Genomic DNA, 19,018 nt, shown 5'->3' with positions numbered 1-19,018 from the left:
AAAAATGTATACATTTGTGTTTATATCCTTAATTATATATTTTATTGTAGGGTCCAGCCCTTACAGAGTTCTGTGAGCCCCTCTCTACAGGTGTGGAGATGAGAAACTGTGGAAATAAAAGACACAAGACACTGAGAAAGAGATAACAGAGTTTGGGTCCAGGGGTCCACTGCCAGCCAAAGCACGGAGTCCGGCAGTGGCCCCGAGTACCTGGACACTCTGACTTTTATTGAATAAAAAGCAGGGGGCAGGGTAGGTAGGGTGAGGTCATGGTTGTCAGTGGTAGCGTCTAGTACATTATGTGCCATAGGAATGGCGGCCCAGAACTTTCAAGTAGCCAAGATGAGGTAAGAAGCATAATACGCCAACACTTTTTTTCATACTTGTCAAGAAAGAATAAAGACCTTGAGATTTATGTTAGTATTACTAATATCTTCTAAGAAAAAGAAAGACCAGGTGCAGAAGCGGAAGATGAAAGTGGACATGGAATATGACCACTGAAGCACAGCATCACATAGAGACAATTAAGTCCCCAGATGTCACATACCACAAGAGCTTGGGGTAGCCATGTTTTCTCCTAGCTCCTCTGGAGAAGGAGACATCATAAACGTCCCCTTCCACAGCTGGCTAAACAGCAGGCCCTTTCCCAGTGCTGGCGCTGCTGCACAGCCAAGGCACCCTCCAGCAGCCCTTACGTGGGCGTGACAGAGGGCTTAGAGTATCTTGCGTTAGGGTCACTTCTTTCACAGTGTCACCTTAGGTTCATACTTTGACCTGAGAGGCTTTAGTAAAAGATTATGCTGAGTATATGTATATATATCTTAATGGTTACCTATGAATATCTAAGATAACCTGTGAATAACTAAGATCACCTAGGAATAACCACTATAGTTATATCTCTAGTTATTTTCTTCTTCATTATTTATATGGGAACAGGTTGAGGCTTCTAACTCCTTCCTCATACTTATAGGGTCTCCCATCCACAGTTTATCATCCAGAAGACTATCAGATAGGCACTGGTGATGTGTATCTTATGCCTTCCTCTACCCTCAAGGGAAGAGAATACATTAGAGAATATTTCTGCGTTGAAAATTATTGAATAATTTGTTATTTTTGTAAGTTAGAACCAGTTGTCTTTACGCTGTCATTTCACCTTAACTCAAATAAGAAATTCTTCCCATGGCCACCTGTTAAATATATGTGTGCATGTGTGTTTTTCAGGAGACACTGACATTTAGGGATGTGGCCATAGAATTCTCTCTGGAGGAGTGGCAATGCCTGAACCCTGCTCAGCAGGATTTGTATAGAAATGTGATGTTAGAGAACTACAGAAACCTGGTCTTCTTGGGTGAGAATAACTTTATTACACAATTATTAATATATCCTAAAAGTTTCATGTCTCTTTTTCTGTAGAATTTTTTATTTTGGTAATTTATGCTTTGTATAAATGACTTTCTGATTTCTTTTTTAAGAAAATCTTGATGAATTTGTTTATGTAGAAAAGAATTTATTCCACATGTTTCATCTTGACCTGAACTTTCTACATTCCTCAGCTACCCTGTATCCTTTCCTCTAGATTAATGGTAATTCCTGAAATTTAGTGGCATAAAGTATCATTGCCCATATTTTAAACTCTATTTACTGCCATCAATTTTAATTCATAAGTACTCGGTAGTAAAATTAAGGACTTACAAATTTAAAATATTTCCAAATATTTAGAGATGTCTCTCATTAATTAGTATTTGGGGATTAATTTTCTGGAATATTCTATTACATACTTCCTACTGAGCACAGTACTAGGTTAGTAATTAGAGAATAGAAGAATGATACATGTTATTTATTTTTAATGAAGCAGGTATTACTGTCTGTAAGGAAAACCCGATCACCTGTCTGGTGCAAGGAAAAGAGCCCTGTAATGTGAAGAGACATGAGATGGTGGCCAGACCCAATGGTAGGTGAAAGTGAATACAATAGACATCACAGATGAGAGGTCCAAAGGTTAAAAAAAAAAAAAGCCAGTTCTTACAACTGGATTTGGGAAGGTATGTTGAAAAGCAAATAGTTTTTGGGAAGCCTGAGTATTTTCTTAAATTTTTCTCTCACGTGGAGGCATCTTTTGTCTTATGCTTTTAAATTCTCTAAAAATTCTACTTTTCCTTGGGTGACCTTCCTTCATTTCTAGTGAGAGCCAAAGTCCTCTTCATGGCATATTAGAGACGGTACGATCTAACTGCTTTTTAATTGTTTTTGGGGGACACACAAATATTTGCATAATTCTGAAAACCTCTATGTTAAACTATTAGTTCTCCTTTTGCATCATGTCTGGAATGTGTGAGAGTAGTCATTTCTGTTGCATTAGAGGCGTCTTTGTTAATTTTTCTGCATATTTCATTCTGTTTGTATTACTATAGTCTTTTTTTTTGAGACGGAGTTTTGCTCTTGTTGCCCAGGCTAGAGTGCAATGGCGCATTCTCGGCTCACCACAACCTCCACCTCCTGGGTTCAAACGATTCTCTTGTCTCAGCCTCCCAAGTAGCTGGGATTACAGGCATGTGCCACCATGCCCGGTTAATTTTTTTTTTTTTTTATTTAGTAGAGACAGGGTTTCAGCATGTTGGCCAGGATGGTCTCGATCTCTTGACCTCGTGATCCACCTGCCTTAGCCTCCCAAAGTGCTGGGATTACAGGCGTGAGCCACTGCACCCAGCCGACTATATTACTATAGTCTTAAAATATAGTTTGAAATTGAAAATTATGCTGGGCATGCTGGCTTATGCTTGTGATCCCAGCACTTTGGGATGCCAAGGAGGTGGTTCTGATTAACAAGGTGAAACCCCGTCTCTACTAAAAATGCAAAAATTATCCAGGTGTGGTGGCATGCCTTTAGTCCCAGCTAATTGCGAAGCTGAGGCAGGAGAATCTCTTGAACCTGGAGGGCAGAGGTTGCAGTGAGCCAAGATGGTGCCATTGCCCTCTAGCCTGAGCAAAAAGAGCAAAACGTCGTCACAAAAAAATAAAATAAAATAAAATAAATAAATAATGGTGAATTAAGATGTTCCTCTGCTTTGTTCTTTTTTCTCAAGAATGCTTTGGCTATTTAAGTTTATTGTAGTTTCTTATAAATTTTAGAATTGTATTTTCTATTACCATGATAAAAATGCCAGTGGAATTTGGACAGGAAGTTTATTGAATGTGTAGAATACTTATAATATGGCACTTTAACAATATTTATTCTTCCTTTTTTGTTGTTTTTTATTTGTTTTTGTTTGAGATGGAGTTTCACTTATTTCGCAGGCTGTAGTGCAATGGTACAATACAGGTCACCGCAACTTCCATCTCCTGGGTTCAAGCGATTCTCCTGCCTCAGCCTCACGAATAGCTGGGATTACAGGCATGCACCACCACTCCTGCCTAATTTTGTATTTTTACTAGAGATGGTTTCTTCTGTTGGTCGTGCTGGTCTGGAACTCATGACCTCAGGTGATATGTCGGCCTCAGCCTCCCAAAGGGCTGAGATTACAGGAGTGAGCCACCACACCCGGTAATATTTATTCTTTCAATCCATAGGCATAATTTTTTTTATTTGAGACATATTCTCACTGTGTCACTCAGGTTTCAGTGCAATGGTGTGATCTTGGCTCACTGCAACCTCTACTTCTTGAGTTTAAGTGAGTATCCTACCTCAGCCTCCCAAGTAGCAGGGATTACAAGCATGTGTCACCATGCCTGGCTAATTTTTGTATTTTTAGTAGAGACAGGATTTCACCATGTTGTCAAGGATGGTCTCTATCTTCAGACTTCATAATCCACCTGCCTCAGCCTCACAAAGTGCTGGGATTACAAGTGTGAACCACCACACTCAGCCAGCATAAAATATTTTTACATTTATTTTTGTCTTCTCTAATTTCTTTCATTAATATCTTATATATTTCATTGCAAAGACTGTTCATCTTCTTGGTTAAATTTGTTCTCAGAAATTAATATTTTAATGCTATTGTAAATAAGATTGTTTTCTTTCTCTATTGTATCAGATATTTTGTGTTAAGTGTATGGAACCATAACTTCTATGTTAATTTTATACTTTGTTAAGTTACTGACTGTATTTATTAGTTTAGACAAATTTTAATATATTGTTTATGTTTTTTTTTTTTGAGACAGAGTTTTCGCTCATTACCCAGGCTGGAGTGCAATGGCGTGATTTCGGCTCACCGCAACCTCCGCCTCCTGGGTTCAGGCAATTCTCCTGTATCTGCCTCCCGAGTAGCTGGGATTACAGGCATGCACCACCATGCCCAGCTAATTTTTTGTATTTTTAGTAGAGACGGGGTTTCACCATATTGACCAGGATGGTCTCGATCTCTTGACCTCGTGATCCACCCGCCTTGGCCTCCCAAAGTGCTGGGATTACAGGCTTGAGCCACCGCGCCCGGCCTGTTTATGGTTTTTTATATATAACATCATATAATTCACAAACAGCAATTTTTACTTATTTCTTTTCAATTCCAATGGCTTTTTAAAAATGTTTTTGAGTAATTCTTGTGCCACACACTTTCAGATCCATGTTAAAATAGAAGCATTGACGGTGGGCACAGTATGTTTTTATATTGGTGTCTGTGAATTTGAAGGAGCAAGAACTCCTTACGATTTTATAAACTGGTTTCAGGAGGCAAAGATCATTTTCTGTTGTGTGCCTAGAGTGATGGGATGCCCTCTGGGTTTGTAGTGGAGGGTTTGTAGCTTGGTCACAGGCTGCTGCGTCTGCACTAGGGTCCACCTTTAGGTGGCTTGTTACAAAGGGTTTGGGTAGTTGTAATTTCCATTTTATTTTTGGACAGATTTTATCCTTCAGGACTTTGATCTGTAGGACAGGTTTCTGCAGTTGGGTCCATATATAATGGCCCTTATATCAGCAGGTGAATGGGTATGGCTTTCACTGAGTGAGTACACAGAGTGGTCTCAAGTCACTGTGTGAATTTCTGTTTAGGCAAAAGTGGTAATGAAGTTTGGCTCAGAGATCTGGAACTGAGTTACTGAACTGCTTGAGGGGCCACAGTAAAAACTATGTGGCTGTAAATGGGTATCTTCCTCCACGTCTCTGGTAGGGCAGGACCTCTCTCAGACTGTAACAGGGAGGCGGTTGTAATAATTACAGGGTTAACTTCAGAATTCTCAGTGGGACCAAGTTGGTTGGGCCATTTCTTGTTCTGTAGCCAAGATCAGGTAGTTTCCCACCTGAATGAGGTCCTGTCCTCTGAAAAAAACACTCCTCAATTTTGGGCTTTAGCAGAGTTTCACAATTCCCTCTGTAAATCTCAAAGGTCTCCTAAAGGCACTTACTTTGGAGATGGGGTCTTGTTTATTGCCTGGGCTGGTCTTGAAATCCTGGCCTGTAGAAATTCTCCAACCTGAGTGTGCCCCATAATTGTCATTACAGATGTGAGCCATGATGCCTGGCTCTCTCATGAAGGCAATTTTTTCAGGGATTACTGAAAAATTGTTTTGCTGTAAAGAGGATAATCAAGCAGAGTACCTTTTATTTTCTTTATTTTTAAATTTTTTTTTGTGATGGAGTCTTACTCTGTCACCCAGGCTGGAGTGCAGTGGTATCATCTTGGCTCACTGCCGTCTCTGCTTCCTGGGTTCAAGTGAGTTTCCTGCCTTAGCCTCCTGAGTAGCTGGGATTACAGGTACATGCCACCATGCCTGGCTAATTTTTGCATTTTTTTTTAATTTGAGACAGAGTCTCACTCTGTTGCTAGGCACCAGGCTGAAATGCAGTGGCATGATCTCGGCTCACTGCAACCTCCGCCTCCTGGGTTCAAGCAATTCTCCTGCCTCAGTCTCCTGAGTAGCTGGGACTACAGGTGTGTGCCAGCACGCCCAGCTAATTTTTGCATTTTTAATAGAGATGGGGTTTCACCTTGTTGGTAAGGCTGGTCTCGAACTCCTGACCTCGTGATCCACCCACTTCAGTCTCCCAAAGTGCTGGGATTACAGGCGTGAGCCACCATGTGGTGTGATTACCCGGCACCACATTTCCTTTTCCAGTCCATTGTAGATGGGCACTTGAGTTGATTCCATGTCTTTGCTATTGTGAATTGTGCTGCAATGAAGATACACATCCATGTATCGTTATAATAGAATGATTTATATTCTTTTGGTATATATCCACTAATGGGATTGTTGGGTCCAGTAGTATACCTGGTTCTAGATCTTGAGGAGTCACCATGCTGGCTTTCACAATGGTTGAATTAATTTATATTCCCACAAAAAGTGTAAAAGCATGTCTGTTTCTCCATAGCCTCACCAACACTGTTGTTTCTTGACTTTTTAATAATCACCATTCTGACTGGCGTGACATGGTATCTCATTGTGATTCTGATTTGCATTTCTTTTTTTTTGAGACGGAGTTTCGCTCTTGTTACCCAGGCTGGAGTGCAATGGCGTGATCTTGGCTCACTGCAACCTCCGCCTCCGGGTTCAGGCAATTCTGCCTCAGCCTCCCAGGTAGCTGGGACTACAGGCACAAGCCACCACGCCCAGCACATTTGTGTGTTTGTGTGTGTGTGTGTGTTTTTAGTAGAGACGGGGTTTCACCATGTTGGCCAGGATTGTCTGGTTCTCTTGACCTCATGATCGGCCGGCCTCGGCCTCCCAAAGTGCTGGGATTACAGGCTTGAGCCACTGCGCCTGGCCTGATTTGCATTTCTTTAATGATCACTAATGTTGAATGTTTTTTCATGTTTGTTGGCCACATAAATGTCTTCTTTTGAGAAGTGTTTATTATTCTTTGCTCACTTTCCAATGGGGTTGTTAGTTTTATTCTTGTAGATTTGTTTAAGTTCTTTGTAGACTCTGAATATTAACCTTTGTCAGATGGATAGACTGCAAAAATGTGCTTCCATTCTGTAGATTGTCTGTTCATTCTGATGATAATTTCTTTTGCTGTGCAGAAGCTCTTTAATTAGATCCCATTTGTCAATGTTTGTTTCTGTTGCAATTGCTTTCATCATAAAATCTTTACCTATGCCTATGTCCTGAATGGTACTGCCTAGATTTTCCTCTAGGATTCTTGTAGTTTTGAATTTCACATTTAAGTCTTCAATTCATCTTTAGTTAATTTTTGTATAGGCGGAAGAAAGGGATCCAGTTTCAACCTTCTACATATGGCTAGCCAGTTCTCCCAGTACCATTTATTAAAAGGGAATCCTTTTCCCATTGCTTGTTTTTGTCAGGTTTTTCAAAGATCAGATGGTTGTAGATACGGAATCTTATTTCTGAGTTCTGTATTCTGTTCCATTGGTCTCCGTGTCTGTTTTTATAACAGTTTCAGGCAGCTTTGGTTACTACAGTCTTGTAGGACACTTTTAGGTTGGATATCATGATGCCTTCAGCTTTGTTCTTTTTGCTTAGGATTCTCTTGGCTATATGGGATCTTTTGGGGTTTCATATGAATTTTAAAATAGTTTTTTTCTAATTCTGTGAAGAATGTTAATGGTAGTTTAGTCTGAATAGCATTGAATCTATAAATTACTTTGAGCAGTATGGCCATCTCTACAATATTGATTCTTTCTGTCTTTTTTATTTGGGTCCTCTCTGATCCTCTTGCACAGTGGTTTGCAGTTCTCCTTGAAGAGGTCGTTCGCTTCCCTTGTTAGCTGTACTCCTGGGTACTTTATTCTCTTTGTAGCAATTGTGAATGAGAGTTTCTTTGTAGTTTGGCTCTCTGCTTGTTTATTGTTGGCCTATTGCAATGCTTGTGTTTTTTGCACACTGATTTTGTATCTCAGTACTTTCCTGAAGTTGCTTATTAGATGAAGAAGGTTTTGGGCTGAGACAGGGGGGCTTTCTAGATCTAGGATCCTGTCGTCTGCAGAGACAGTTTGACTTCCTATTTGAATATCACTTATTTCTCTTGCCTAATTTCCCTGCCAGAACTCAATACTATGTTAAATAGGAGTGCTGAGAGGGCATCCTTGTCTGGTGCCAGTTTTCAAGGGGAATGCTTTCAGCTTTTTCCCTTTTAGTATGCTACTGGCTGTGGATTTGTCATAGATAGTTCCTATTATTTTGAGGTATGTTCCATGAATACCTAGCTTATTGAGAGTTTTTAACATGAAGGGATGTTGAATTTGGTCAAAGGCCTTTTCTGCATCTATCTTTTTTTTTTTTGGCAATGGAGTCTCACTTAGCTACCCAAGCTGGGGTGCAATGGCACGATCTCAGCTCACTGCAGCCTCCACCTCCTGGGTTCAGGCAATTCTCCTGCCTCAGCCTCCTGATTAGCTGGGATTACAGGCACGTGCCACCATGCCCAGCTCATTCTTTCTTTTTTTTTTTTCCATATTTTTAGTAGAGATGGGGTTTCACCATGTTGACCTGGTTGGTCTCGATCTCTTGACCTCGTGATCCATCTGCCTCAGCCTCCCAAAGTGCTGGGATTACATGCTTGAGCCACCGTGCCCGGCCTGCATCTATTGAGATAATCATGTGGTTTTTGTCTTTAGATCTGTTTATGTGATGAATTAGGTTTGTCAATTTTTGTATGTTGACCCAGCCTTGCATCCTGGGAATAAAGCTAACTCGATTGTGGTGGATAAGCTTTTCGATGTGCTGCTGGATTCAGTTTGCTAGTATTTTATTGAGAATTTTTGCATTGATGTTTATCAGGGATATTGGCTTGAAGTTTGTTTATTTTATTTATTTTAATTTCTGCCAGGTCTTGATATCAGGATGATGCTTTTTTTTTTTTGACATTTATTGCTAATATGAATTCAAAGCACGTATACAGTTTATTGATACTAAAATCAGGAAATCATTGGCATTTTAATAGCAGTTTTAAATGCCAGTTTTTTTTTTAACATTTATTGCTAATAAGAATTCAAAGCACGTATACAGTTTATTGATACTAAAATCAGGAAATCATGGGCATTTTAATAGCAGTTTTAAATGCCAGTTTTTTTTTTAACATTTATTGCTAATAAGAATTCAAAGCACGTATACAGTTTATTGATACTAAAATCAGGAAATCAAGACATGATTGCCATCATATAATCTTAATCTTCAGAGAACAACATTTCCACGAGGTTGGCCTGAAGACACTCAGAGTCTACCAGTTTTTGAGGTGTTCCATACTTAAGTAGTGTAGGCACTGCTGTTACTTTCAAGTTTTTTCTGAAGTCATTATTTGGATCTTTCCAATAAGGCTTGTCTCCTACTTGGCAGTAGATGAACACACATCCTTCACTAACGTGCTTCAGCCCCTCTTGTACCACTGGTTCAGCCTGCACGCAGTCGGGGCACCAGCTTTTCCGTCCAGCGTCCTTAGAACCTCCTGGTAGCGGGCCATCGGCACGACGTGGAACTGCTGCTAGAGGAGTGCAAGTCTGGCCGCCGCAGGGGGCCCACTGGGCGGGGCGGGGCTCGACGATGCTGGTTTTATAGAATGAGTTAGGAAGAGGCCCCAGCCAGGCGCGGTGGCTCAAACCTGTAATCACAGCACTTTGGGGGGCAGAGGCAGATGGATCACGAGGTCAGGAGATTGAGACCATCCTGGCTAACATAATGAAACCCGTCTCTACTAAAAATATGAAAAATTAGTCGGGCGTGGTGGCACATGCCTAAAGTCCCAGCTACTCAGGAGGCTGAGGCAGGAGAATTGCTTGAATCCAGGAGGCGGAGGCCACAGTGAGCCAAGATCGCACCACTGCACTCCAGTCTGGGCAAAAGAGCGAGACTCCTTTCTTAAAAAGAAGAAGAAGAAGAGTCCCCTCCTTTTCTATCATTTGCAATCGTTTCAGAAGAAACGGTTTCTTTTTGTTTCTCTTTGTACCTCTGGTAGAATTCAGCTATAAATTCATCTGGTCCTGGCCTTTTTTGGTTGGTAAGCTATTTACTGCCTCAGTTTCAGAACTTGTTATTGGTCTTTTCAGGGATTCAACTTCTTTCTGGTTCAGTCTTGAAAGGATGGGTCCAGGAATTTATTAATTTCTTCTAGATTTTTCAATTTATGTACATACAGGTGTTTACAGTATTTTCTGAAGGTTCTTTTTACTTTATGGGGTCAGTGATCATATCCCCTTTACCATTTTTTATTATCTATTTCATTCTCTGTTTCTATATTACTGTAGCTAGCAGTCTATTAATTTTGTCAAAAAAAAAAACAACAAAAACAACCAGTTCCAGCCGGGCGTGGTGGCTCATGGCTATAATCCCAGCACTGTTGGAGGCCGAGGCGAGCCGATCACGAGGTCAAGAGATAGAGACCATCCTGGCCAACATGGTGAAATTCCGTCTCTACTAAAAATACAAAAATTAGCTGGGTGTAGTGGTGTTCGCCTGTAGTCCCAGCTACTCGGGAGGCTGAGGCAGGAGAATTGCTTGAACCTGGGAGGTAGAGATTCCAGTGAGTCGAGATCGTGTCACTGAACTCCAGCCTGGCGACAGAGCGAGACTCTGTTTAAAAAAAAAAAAAAAAAAAAAAGCCGGGCGCGGTGGCTCAAGCCTGTAATCCCAGCACTTTGGGAGGCCGAGGCGGGTGGATCACAAGGTCGAGAGATCGAGACCATCCTGGTCAACATGGTGAAACCCCGTCTCTACTAAAAATACAAAAAATTAGCTGGGTACGGTGGCGCGTGCCTGTAATCCCAGCTACTCAGAAGGCTGAGGCAGGAGAATTGCCTGAACCCAGGAGGCGGAGGTTGCGGTGAGCCGAGATCGCGCCATTGCGCTCCAGCCTGGGTAACAAGAGCGAAACTCCGTCTCAGAAAAAAAAAAAAAAGTTCCCGTTTTTGAAGAGTTTTTTTGTCTCTGTCTTTCACTTCCACTCGAATCTGGTTACTTCTTGTCTTCTGCTAGAAGGTTTCTTTGCTCTTGGTCTTCTCATTCTTTTAGTTATGACGTTAGTGTCCATTTCAGATCTTTCTAGGTTTCTGATGTGGGTGTTTAGTGCTATAAATTTCCCCCTTAACACTACCTTAGCTGTGTGCTAGAGATTCTGGTACAATGAATGTCTCTTCATTCTCATTGGTTTCAAATAATTTTTTTATTTCTGATTTTTTTTTAGATGGAGTTTTCCTCTATCTAAAACTATCTATTTAGTTTTAGATGGAGTGCAGTGGCATGATATTGGCTCACTGTAACCTCCACCTCCCAGTTTCAAGTGATTCTCCAGCCTCAAACTCCTGAGTAGTTGGAATTACAGGTGTCCACAACCACATCCAGCTAAGTTTTTTGTATTTTTAGTAGAGACAGTGTATCGCCATGATGGCCAGGCTGGTCTCAAACTCCTGACCTCAGATTATCTGCCTGCCTTAGCCTCCCAAAGTGTTGGATGGAGTGAGCCGCCATGCCCAGCGAAAGCATAAAGCACCCAGTATTCCCAGGTGGTCTCACATCCAAGTCTCAGCAAGGCCCAACCCTGCTTAGATACAGAGATCAGGTATGATCAGAAGGGTGTAGGCATAGATGCCCACTGCTGATTTTATTATTTAGCCAGAAGTCATTCAGGAGCCGGTTGCTCAATTTCTATGTAGTTGTGTGCTTTTGAATGAGTTTCTTACTTTTGAGGTGTTTTTTGTTTTGCTTTTTTGTAACAGAGTCTTGTTCTGTCACCCAGGCTGGAGTGCAGTGGCATGGTCTTAGCCCACTGCTACTTCTGCCTCCTGGCTTCAAGTGATCCTTGTGCCTCAGTCTCCTGAGCAGCTGCGACTACAGGTATGTGTCACCATGCTCAGGTAACTTTTTGTATTTTTGGTAGAGATGGGGTTTCACCATGTTGGCCAGGCTGATCCCAACCTCCTGACCTCAAGTGATCCACCCACCTCAGCCTCTTAAAGTGCTGGGATTACAGGTATGAGCCATCGTGCCTGGTGAGTCTTACTCTTGTGTTTTAATTTGATTTCACTGCAGTCTGAGAGACTGTTATGATTTCAGTTCTTTTGCATTTGCTGAGAAGTGTTTTACTTCCAATTATATGATCAATATGTATATTTAACTGCCATGTGCACCTTAGAAGAATGTGTATTGTGGTGTTTGTGGCTACAGAGTTTTGTAGATAGATATCTATCAGGTCCATTTGACCCACAGCTGAGTTCAAGTCTTGAATACTCTTCTTACTTTTCTGTCTCACGAATCTGTCTAATACTAACAGTGGGGTGTTAAAAGTCTCTCACTATTATTATGTGGGAGTGTAGGTCTCTACGAATGTGTTTTCTGAATCTGCGTGCTGCTTGAATTGATCTCTTTACCATTATGTATTGCATTTCTTTTTTCTTTTTTGATGTTTGTTGGCTTAAAGTTTGTCTTGTCAGAAACTATGATTGCAACCCCTGCTTTTTTATGCTTTTATTTGCCTTGTAAATTTTCCTCCATTCCTTTACTTTGAGCCTGGGTTTGTCTTTTCCTGTCAAATGGGTCTCTTGAATACAGCATACATATGGGTCGTAACTGTATCCAGCTTGCCCTTCTGTTTCAATTGAGGCATTCAGTCTATTCCATTTAAGGCTAATATTGTTATGTGTGGTTTTGATTCTGTCCAAATCGTGCTAGCTGCTTATTTTGAAGAGTTGTTGATGTAGTTGTTTTATAGTGTCATTGTTTTCGTACTTCAGTGTGTTTTTGCAATGACTGGTAATGGTTTTTTCTTCCCATATTTCGTGCTTCTTTGTAGAGCTCTAGCCAGGCAGGCCTGGTGGTGATGTATTCCTTCAGCATTTGCTTGTGTGAGAATAATTTTACTTTTCTTCACTTATGAAAACTTAGTATTGTTATTTTGTTTCATTTGCTTCTTGTATCTTTGTTCTTCATTCTCTTTTTCTGTCTTTGTGTCTTTTTTACACTTATCTTGATATGCTTTCACTTTTTTATTTTGTGTTGTGTATCTATGCAGACATATCCTTGGTGGTACCTTGGGGATTAAACAGAGCCTCTAAAAGATACAAAAATCTATTTCAATCTGGTGAAAATGAACTTCAGCTGCATCCAAAAATTTTTTTCTCATTATATCTGCCCTCAAATTTGTCATTGATGTTGCTAATTATATATATCATGTTGTATATTCATTAATAAATGTTTATAATGATTTATATGCTTTTACCTTTCAAATTTTAGAGAATAACTAAAAATGTTTTTACACCATTATTATAATGCTAAGAAATTCCATTTTTGTGTATGTCCATTGTCTTCCCAGAAAATAAGGTATTTTATACAATTATGTGTTGTTTTGTTGAATCATGTTATTTTCAGTAAAAGCAACTGCTTTCAGCTCTCTTTATATTTAGGGCATATGAATTGCAATATAACTTTTCAGAATTTGGTTATGTTTTAAGGTCTTTTAATAAAATTATTTGGCAGGATAGATATGCTGATGGTATTATTCTCACTTGATAGCTATTTTCTTCAGGATGTTAACTATATCGCACAGTTTCTTTGTGGCTGGCACAGTTTTTGTTGACAGTTCACACCTATCTCATAGGACTATGCTTGTAAGTGACACATCATTTTTATCTTGCAGCTCCATTCTCTTTTCTGTGACTTTTGAAATTGTTCATATATATATGTTTGTTATAAACATCTTTGTGTGTATCCTAGTTTGTTTGTTGAGCCTCTTTATTTTGACATTTTTTCTTTCAGAATTTTTTTTTTTTTGAGACAGAGTTTTCGCTCTTGTTACCCAGGCTAGAGTGCAATGGCTTGATCTCGGCTCACTGCAACCTCTGCCTCCTGGGTTTAGGCAATTCTCCTGCCTCAGCCTCCCGAGTAGCTGGGACTACAGGTGCGCACCACAATGTCCAGCTAATTTTTGTATTTATTGTAGAGACGTGGTTTCACCATGTTGATCAGGATGGTCTCCATCTCTTGACCTTGTGATCCACCCGCCTCGGCCTCCCAAAGTGCTGAGATTATAGACGTGAGCCACCGTGCCCAGCCTCAGAATTTTTTTTTTTTTTGACACAGAGTTTTGCTCTTGTTGCCCAGGCTGGAGTACAATGGCGTGATCTCGGCTCACCACAACCTCAGCCTCCCAGGTTGAAGTGATTCTCCTGCCTCAGCCTCCCTAGTAGCTGGGACTACAGGCATGCACCACTACACGCAGCTAAGTTTGTATTTTTAGTACAGACAGGGTTTCTCCATGTTGGTCCAGATGGTCTCAAATTCCTGACCTCAGGTGATATGCCTGCCTTGGCCTCCAAAAGTGCTGGGATTACAGGCCTTAGCTCCCTTTATTATGTAGGTTCAATTTGTAAAGTATGTTTATCTAAGCATAGTAAGTTTAACAATTTGTTGTTTTTATTTCTTTCAGCTATCTGTTCTTATTTTCCCAATTACCTTTGGCCAGAGCAAGACATAAAACATTCTTTTCAACAAGAGATACTGGGAAGATACAGAAAATGTGGACATGAAAATTTACAGTTAAGAAAAGGCTGTGAAAGTGTGGTGGATGAATGTAAGGTGCACAAAGAAGGTTATAATGAACTCAACCAGTGTTTCACAACTACCCAGAGCAAAGTATTTCAATGTGATCAATATGTGAAAGTCTTTCATAAATTTTTTAATTCAAATAGAGATAATATAAGACAGACTAGAAAGAAACCTTTCAACTGTCAAAAATGTGACAAATCATTTTGCATGCTTTTACACCTAAGTCAACATCAAAGAGTTCATACTGGGGAGAATTTGTACCAATGTGAAGAACATGGCAAAGCCTCCAAGTGGTTCTCAACCTTTACTAGAGACAAGAGAATTCATATTGAAGAGAAACCCTTCAAATGCAAAGAATGTGGCAAAGCTTTTAAATCTTCCGCAACCCTTATTACATATAAAATAATTCATACTGGAGACAAACCCTACAAATGTGAAGAATGTGGCAAATCCTTTATGTACCAGTCAAGGCTTACTAGTCATAAGAAAATACATACTGATGCAAAACCCCACAAATGTGAAGACTGTGGCAAGGCTTTTAAATATTTCTCAGTCCTTACTGAACATAAGAAAATTCATACTGGAGAGAAACCCTACAAATGTGTAGAATGTGGCAAAGCCTTTAATGAGCCTTCAAATCTAACTACACATAAGATGATTTATACTGGAGAAAAACCCTACAAATGTGAAAAATGTGGCAAAGTGTTTAACCAGTCCCCACTACTTACTGCGCATAGGATAATTCATACTGGAGAGAAACCTTACAAATGTGAAGAATGTGGCAAGGGCTTTAACTGGTCCTCAAACCTTACTAAACATAAGAGAATTCACACTGGAGAGAGACCTTACAAATGTGAAGACTGTGGCAAAGCTTTTAATCGGTCCTCAAACCTTATGAAACATAAGATAATTCATACTGGAGAGAAACCTTACAAATGTGGAGAATGTGGCAAAGCTTTTAATTGGTCCTCAATCCTTACCAAACATAAGAAAATTCACACTCAAGGGAAACCCTACAAATGTGAAGACTGTGGCAAAGCTTTTAATCGGTTCTCATTTCTTACTACACATAAGAGAATTCACACTGGAGGGAAACCCTACAAATGTGAAGAGTGTGGCAAAGGTTTTAATTGGTCTTCAAACCTTAGTAAACATAAGATAATTCATACTGGAGAGAAACCCTACAAATGTGAAGAATGTGGCAAAGCTTTTAATCGGTCCTCAACCCTTACTAAACATAAGATAATTCATACTGGAGAGAAACCTTACAAATGTAAAGAATGTGGTAAAGCCTTTAACCAATCCTCAACTCTTACTAAACATAGGAGAATTCATACTGGAAAGAAACCTTACAACTATGAAGAATGTGGCAATGCTTTTAATCCTTGAACCTTATTAAACAGATAATTCATACTGTAGAGAAACTCTACAAATGTGAAGAATGTGGCAAAGCTTTTAACCATTTCTCAAGTCTTACTAAGTATTAAATTGATACTGTACAGAAATCCTACAAGTGTGAAAAACATGGTAAAGCCTTTAATACGCCCTCAATTCTTTTTTTTTTTTTTTTAGATGGAGTTTTGCTTGTTACCCAGGCTGGAGTGCAATGGCGCAATCTCGGCTCACCACAACCTACTCCTCCTGGGTTGAGGCAATTCTCCTGCCTCAGCCTCCTGAGTAGCTGGGACTACAGGCGCTCACCACCATGCCCAGCTAATTTTTGTATTTTTAGTAGAGACGGGGTTTCACCATGTTGGCCAAGATGGTCTCGATCTCTTGACCTGGTGATCCACCTGCCTCAGCCACCCAAAGTGCTAGGATTACAGGCATGAGCCACTGCACCCAGCCAGCCCTCAGTTCTTAACAGACATAAAATAATTTATACTGGAGAGAAACTGTACAAACCAGAAATGTTTGACAATGCCTTTGACAACACCTCACACTTTTCTAACCATAAGAGAAATTATCATGGTGAGAAACCCTAGAAATTTGAAGAATGAGACAAGGCCTTTAAATGGTTGTCACACTTGATTTAGGTAAGATAATTTATACTATAAAAAAGGCCTACACGTTTGAACAATGTGGCAAAACTTGTAACCAGTGCTCACACCTTACTGTACAAGAAAGCCTTTATACTTGAGATAAATTATATAAAGACTGAAAAATCCATTTTCATATCTTACTCATGTCTTACTTGCTCACATCTCACACCACATGCTCACCTCTTAACACCAGAGAATTTGTACTTAATAAAAGCATTATAAGTGCAATTTCTGTCAAGATTTTTCAGAAAATACAAGCTTTCATAGTGAAGAGTATTTATTTTGAAGATGAACATTACAAATATAAAGAGAGTTATACCTCTTTACTGGTATCATAGATCTTATTATAGACATTTTGTTCTAGAGAAAAACTCTGAAGTAGTTGCTCAAACTTTGTTCTGCATCAGGGGATTTATAGTGAAGAAAAGATGTGCAGATGTAATAGATTTGGAAAAACACTTTTTCAAAACCTACATCTTAGAAAATAACAGTTTATACTACACGATATTTCTGCAGATGCAGTAAAAGTTAAAAAAATTAATACGTAATTAAGTCTATGCAAATATCAGAGTATTTATGGTAGAAATATATAAGGCACTGACACATCAGATATCCTAAATCAGAGTGCTGAGTATAGAAAATCTAAAACTAAAATTGGTAGAAAAATCCTTTGTATAAAACTTTAAGAGAATCAGAAGGTTTTTTTGCAGGTATTATTACATTCAAAGTATATTTCTTAAAAAATATTACAGATTTTTTGAGAAGCGAATAATAATGTAATTCAATCCTGAAATTATTCTGTTTCTTCATTTCTGTTGGACTCACACATGAAAGCATGGATCAATTGTTGCTGCATCAAAGATAGGAGACATTCTTTTTTTTGTTTTGTTTTGTTTCTTTAGAGAGAGAGTTTTGCTCATTCGCCCAGGCTGGAGTGCAGTGGCACAATCCCGGTTCACTGCATCCTCTGCCTCTGGGTTCAAGCGATTCTTTTGCCTCAGACTCTGAGTTGCTGGAATCACAGATGCGTACCATGACACCCAGCTATGTTTTGTATTTTTAGTAGAGATGGGGTTTCACTATGTTGGACAGACTGATCTTGAACTCCTGACCTCGTGATCCATCCACCTCAGCTTCCCAAAGTGCTGGAATTACAGGTGTGAGCCACTGCATCTGGCTTTTTTTTTTTTTTTTAAGACAGAGTTGCTGGAGTGCAGTGGCACAACTCAGCTCACTGCAACCTCCACCCCCTGGATTCAGGCAATTTTCCTGTCTCAGTCTCCCAATTAGCTGGGATTACAGGCACCTGCCACCACACCCAACCAATTTTTGTATTTTTAATAGAGATGTGGTTTTATCATGTTGGACAAGCTGGTCTCAAACTCCTGATCTTGTAATCCACCCACCTGGGCCTCTAGACAAGAAGTTCTTTTTTATTAGGTGGGCATTATTTATGATCTTTTCTATACAAAAGTAAAGACATTAAAACGTAAAATGCCTGATGAAAATCTCAGTGGAGAGGCTCTTAAAGGTTAACATAATATTGAGTGATGCATGAGAGATGTTCAGAGTAATACTGTGCATTGTCATATGAAGACAACATGTTTAAAATTAAATTAGTATATTAACTGTACTTTTATATATGAAATGCAGTACATTAAAAAATTTTAGATTAATAAAGTTAATACTTTAATTCAAAATTTTTACTTCTTGTGCATTTAATGAAGCGTTATTATGCCACAAACTTTAACTTCTTCCACCTTATCCAAGGGTATATGTAAAAGATCGTAACAATATACATAACGGATTAACGTAATTTTTTTTGCCAGTGGCTTTCAACTGCAAATAAGTTAAAGAATATTATTTCTGTAGGTTAAATTTTTTTTTTTTTTTTTCGTAAAATGGGGTTGCTGGGCGCGGTGGCTCACGCCTGTAATCCCAGCACTTTGGGAACCCGAGGCGGGTGGATCACGAGGTCAACAGATCGAGACCATCCTGGTCAACATGGTGAAACCCCGTCTCTACTAAAAATTCAAAAAATTAGCTGGGCATGGTGGTGCGTGCCTGTAATCCCAGCTACTCAGGAGGCTGAGGCAGGAGAATTGCCTGAACCCAGGAGGCGGAGGTTGCGGTGAGCCGAGATCGCACCATTGCACTCCAGACTGGGTAACAAGAGCGAAACTCCATCTCAAAAATAAAAAGATGCAGTTTCACCATGTTGGTCAGGCTGGTCTTGAACTCCCGACCTTAGGTGATTTGCCTGCCTTGGCCTCCAAAGTGCTTGGATTATAGGCATGAGCTATTATACCTGGCCAGGTTAAATTTTTATTCTGTTTTTAATCATTTAAATTTATTTTAATCTTGTTGGGTACATAATATGAATATACATTTGTGCAATATATGGCGTATTTTAATACAGGAGTAGAATATGTAATAGTCATATCAGCATTAAGTGAGGCATCCTTCAGTGCTAGCATTTATCCTTTGTTTTACAAACAATCCAATTTTACACATATAAAAAATTTTCACAGGTACAATTTTTATTTACTACAGGG

General features: G+C 39.6%; 1 protein-coding gene across 13 annotated transcripts in view; it reads left to right on the top strand.

Moving 5' to 3' along the window:
• Positions 1–18,163, top strand: part of LOC100408621 (uncharacterized) — a 65,827-nt gene extending 47,664 nt beyond the window's left edge. For 7 of the 13 annotated variants that reach the window (XM_078362013.1, XM_078362012.1, XM_078362011.1 and 4 more), the window contains 3 exons: positions 1,222–1,348; positions 1,853–1,951; positions 14,303–18,163. In XM_078362013.1, the coding sequence (XP_078218139.1) occupies positions 1,222–1,348; positions 1,853–1,951; positions 14,303–15,810 (1,734 nt within the window). In that variant the 3' untranslated portion in view covers positions 15,811–18,163. The remainder of the gene's footprint in view (positions 1–1,221; positions 1,349–1,852; positions 1,952–14,302) is intronic. The other 6 variants (XM_078362015.1, XM_078362014.1, XM_078362020.1 and 3 more) reach the window with 2 other exon arrangements.
• Positions 18,164–19,018: the final 855 nt, after the last annotated feature.

The sequence above is a fragment of the Callithrix jacchus genome, chromosome 22, assembly GCF_049354715.1.
Source record: "Callithrix jacchus isolate 240 chromosome 22, calJac240_pri, whole genome shotgun sequence".
NCBI lineage: Eukaryota > Metazoa > Chordata > Mammalia > Primates > Cebidae > Callithrix > Callithrix jacchus.
This window is presented reverse-complemented; position numbering and strand designations above follow the sequence as displayed.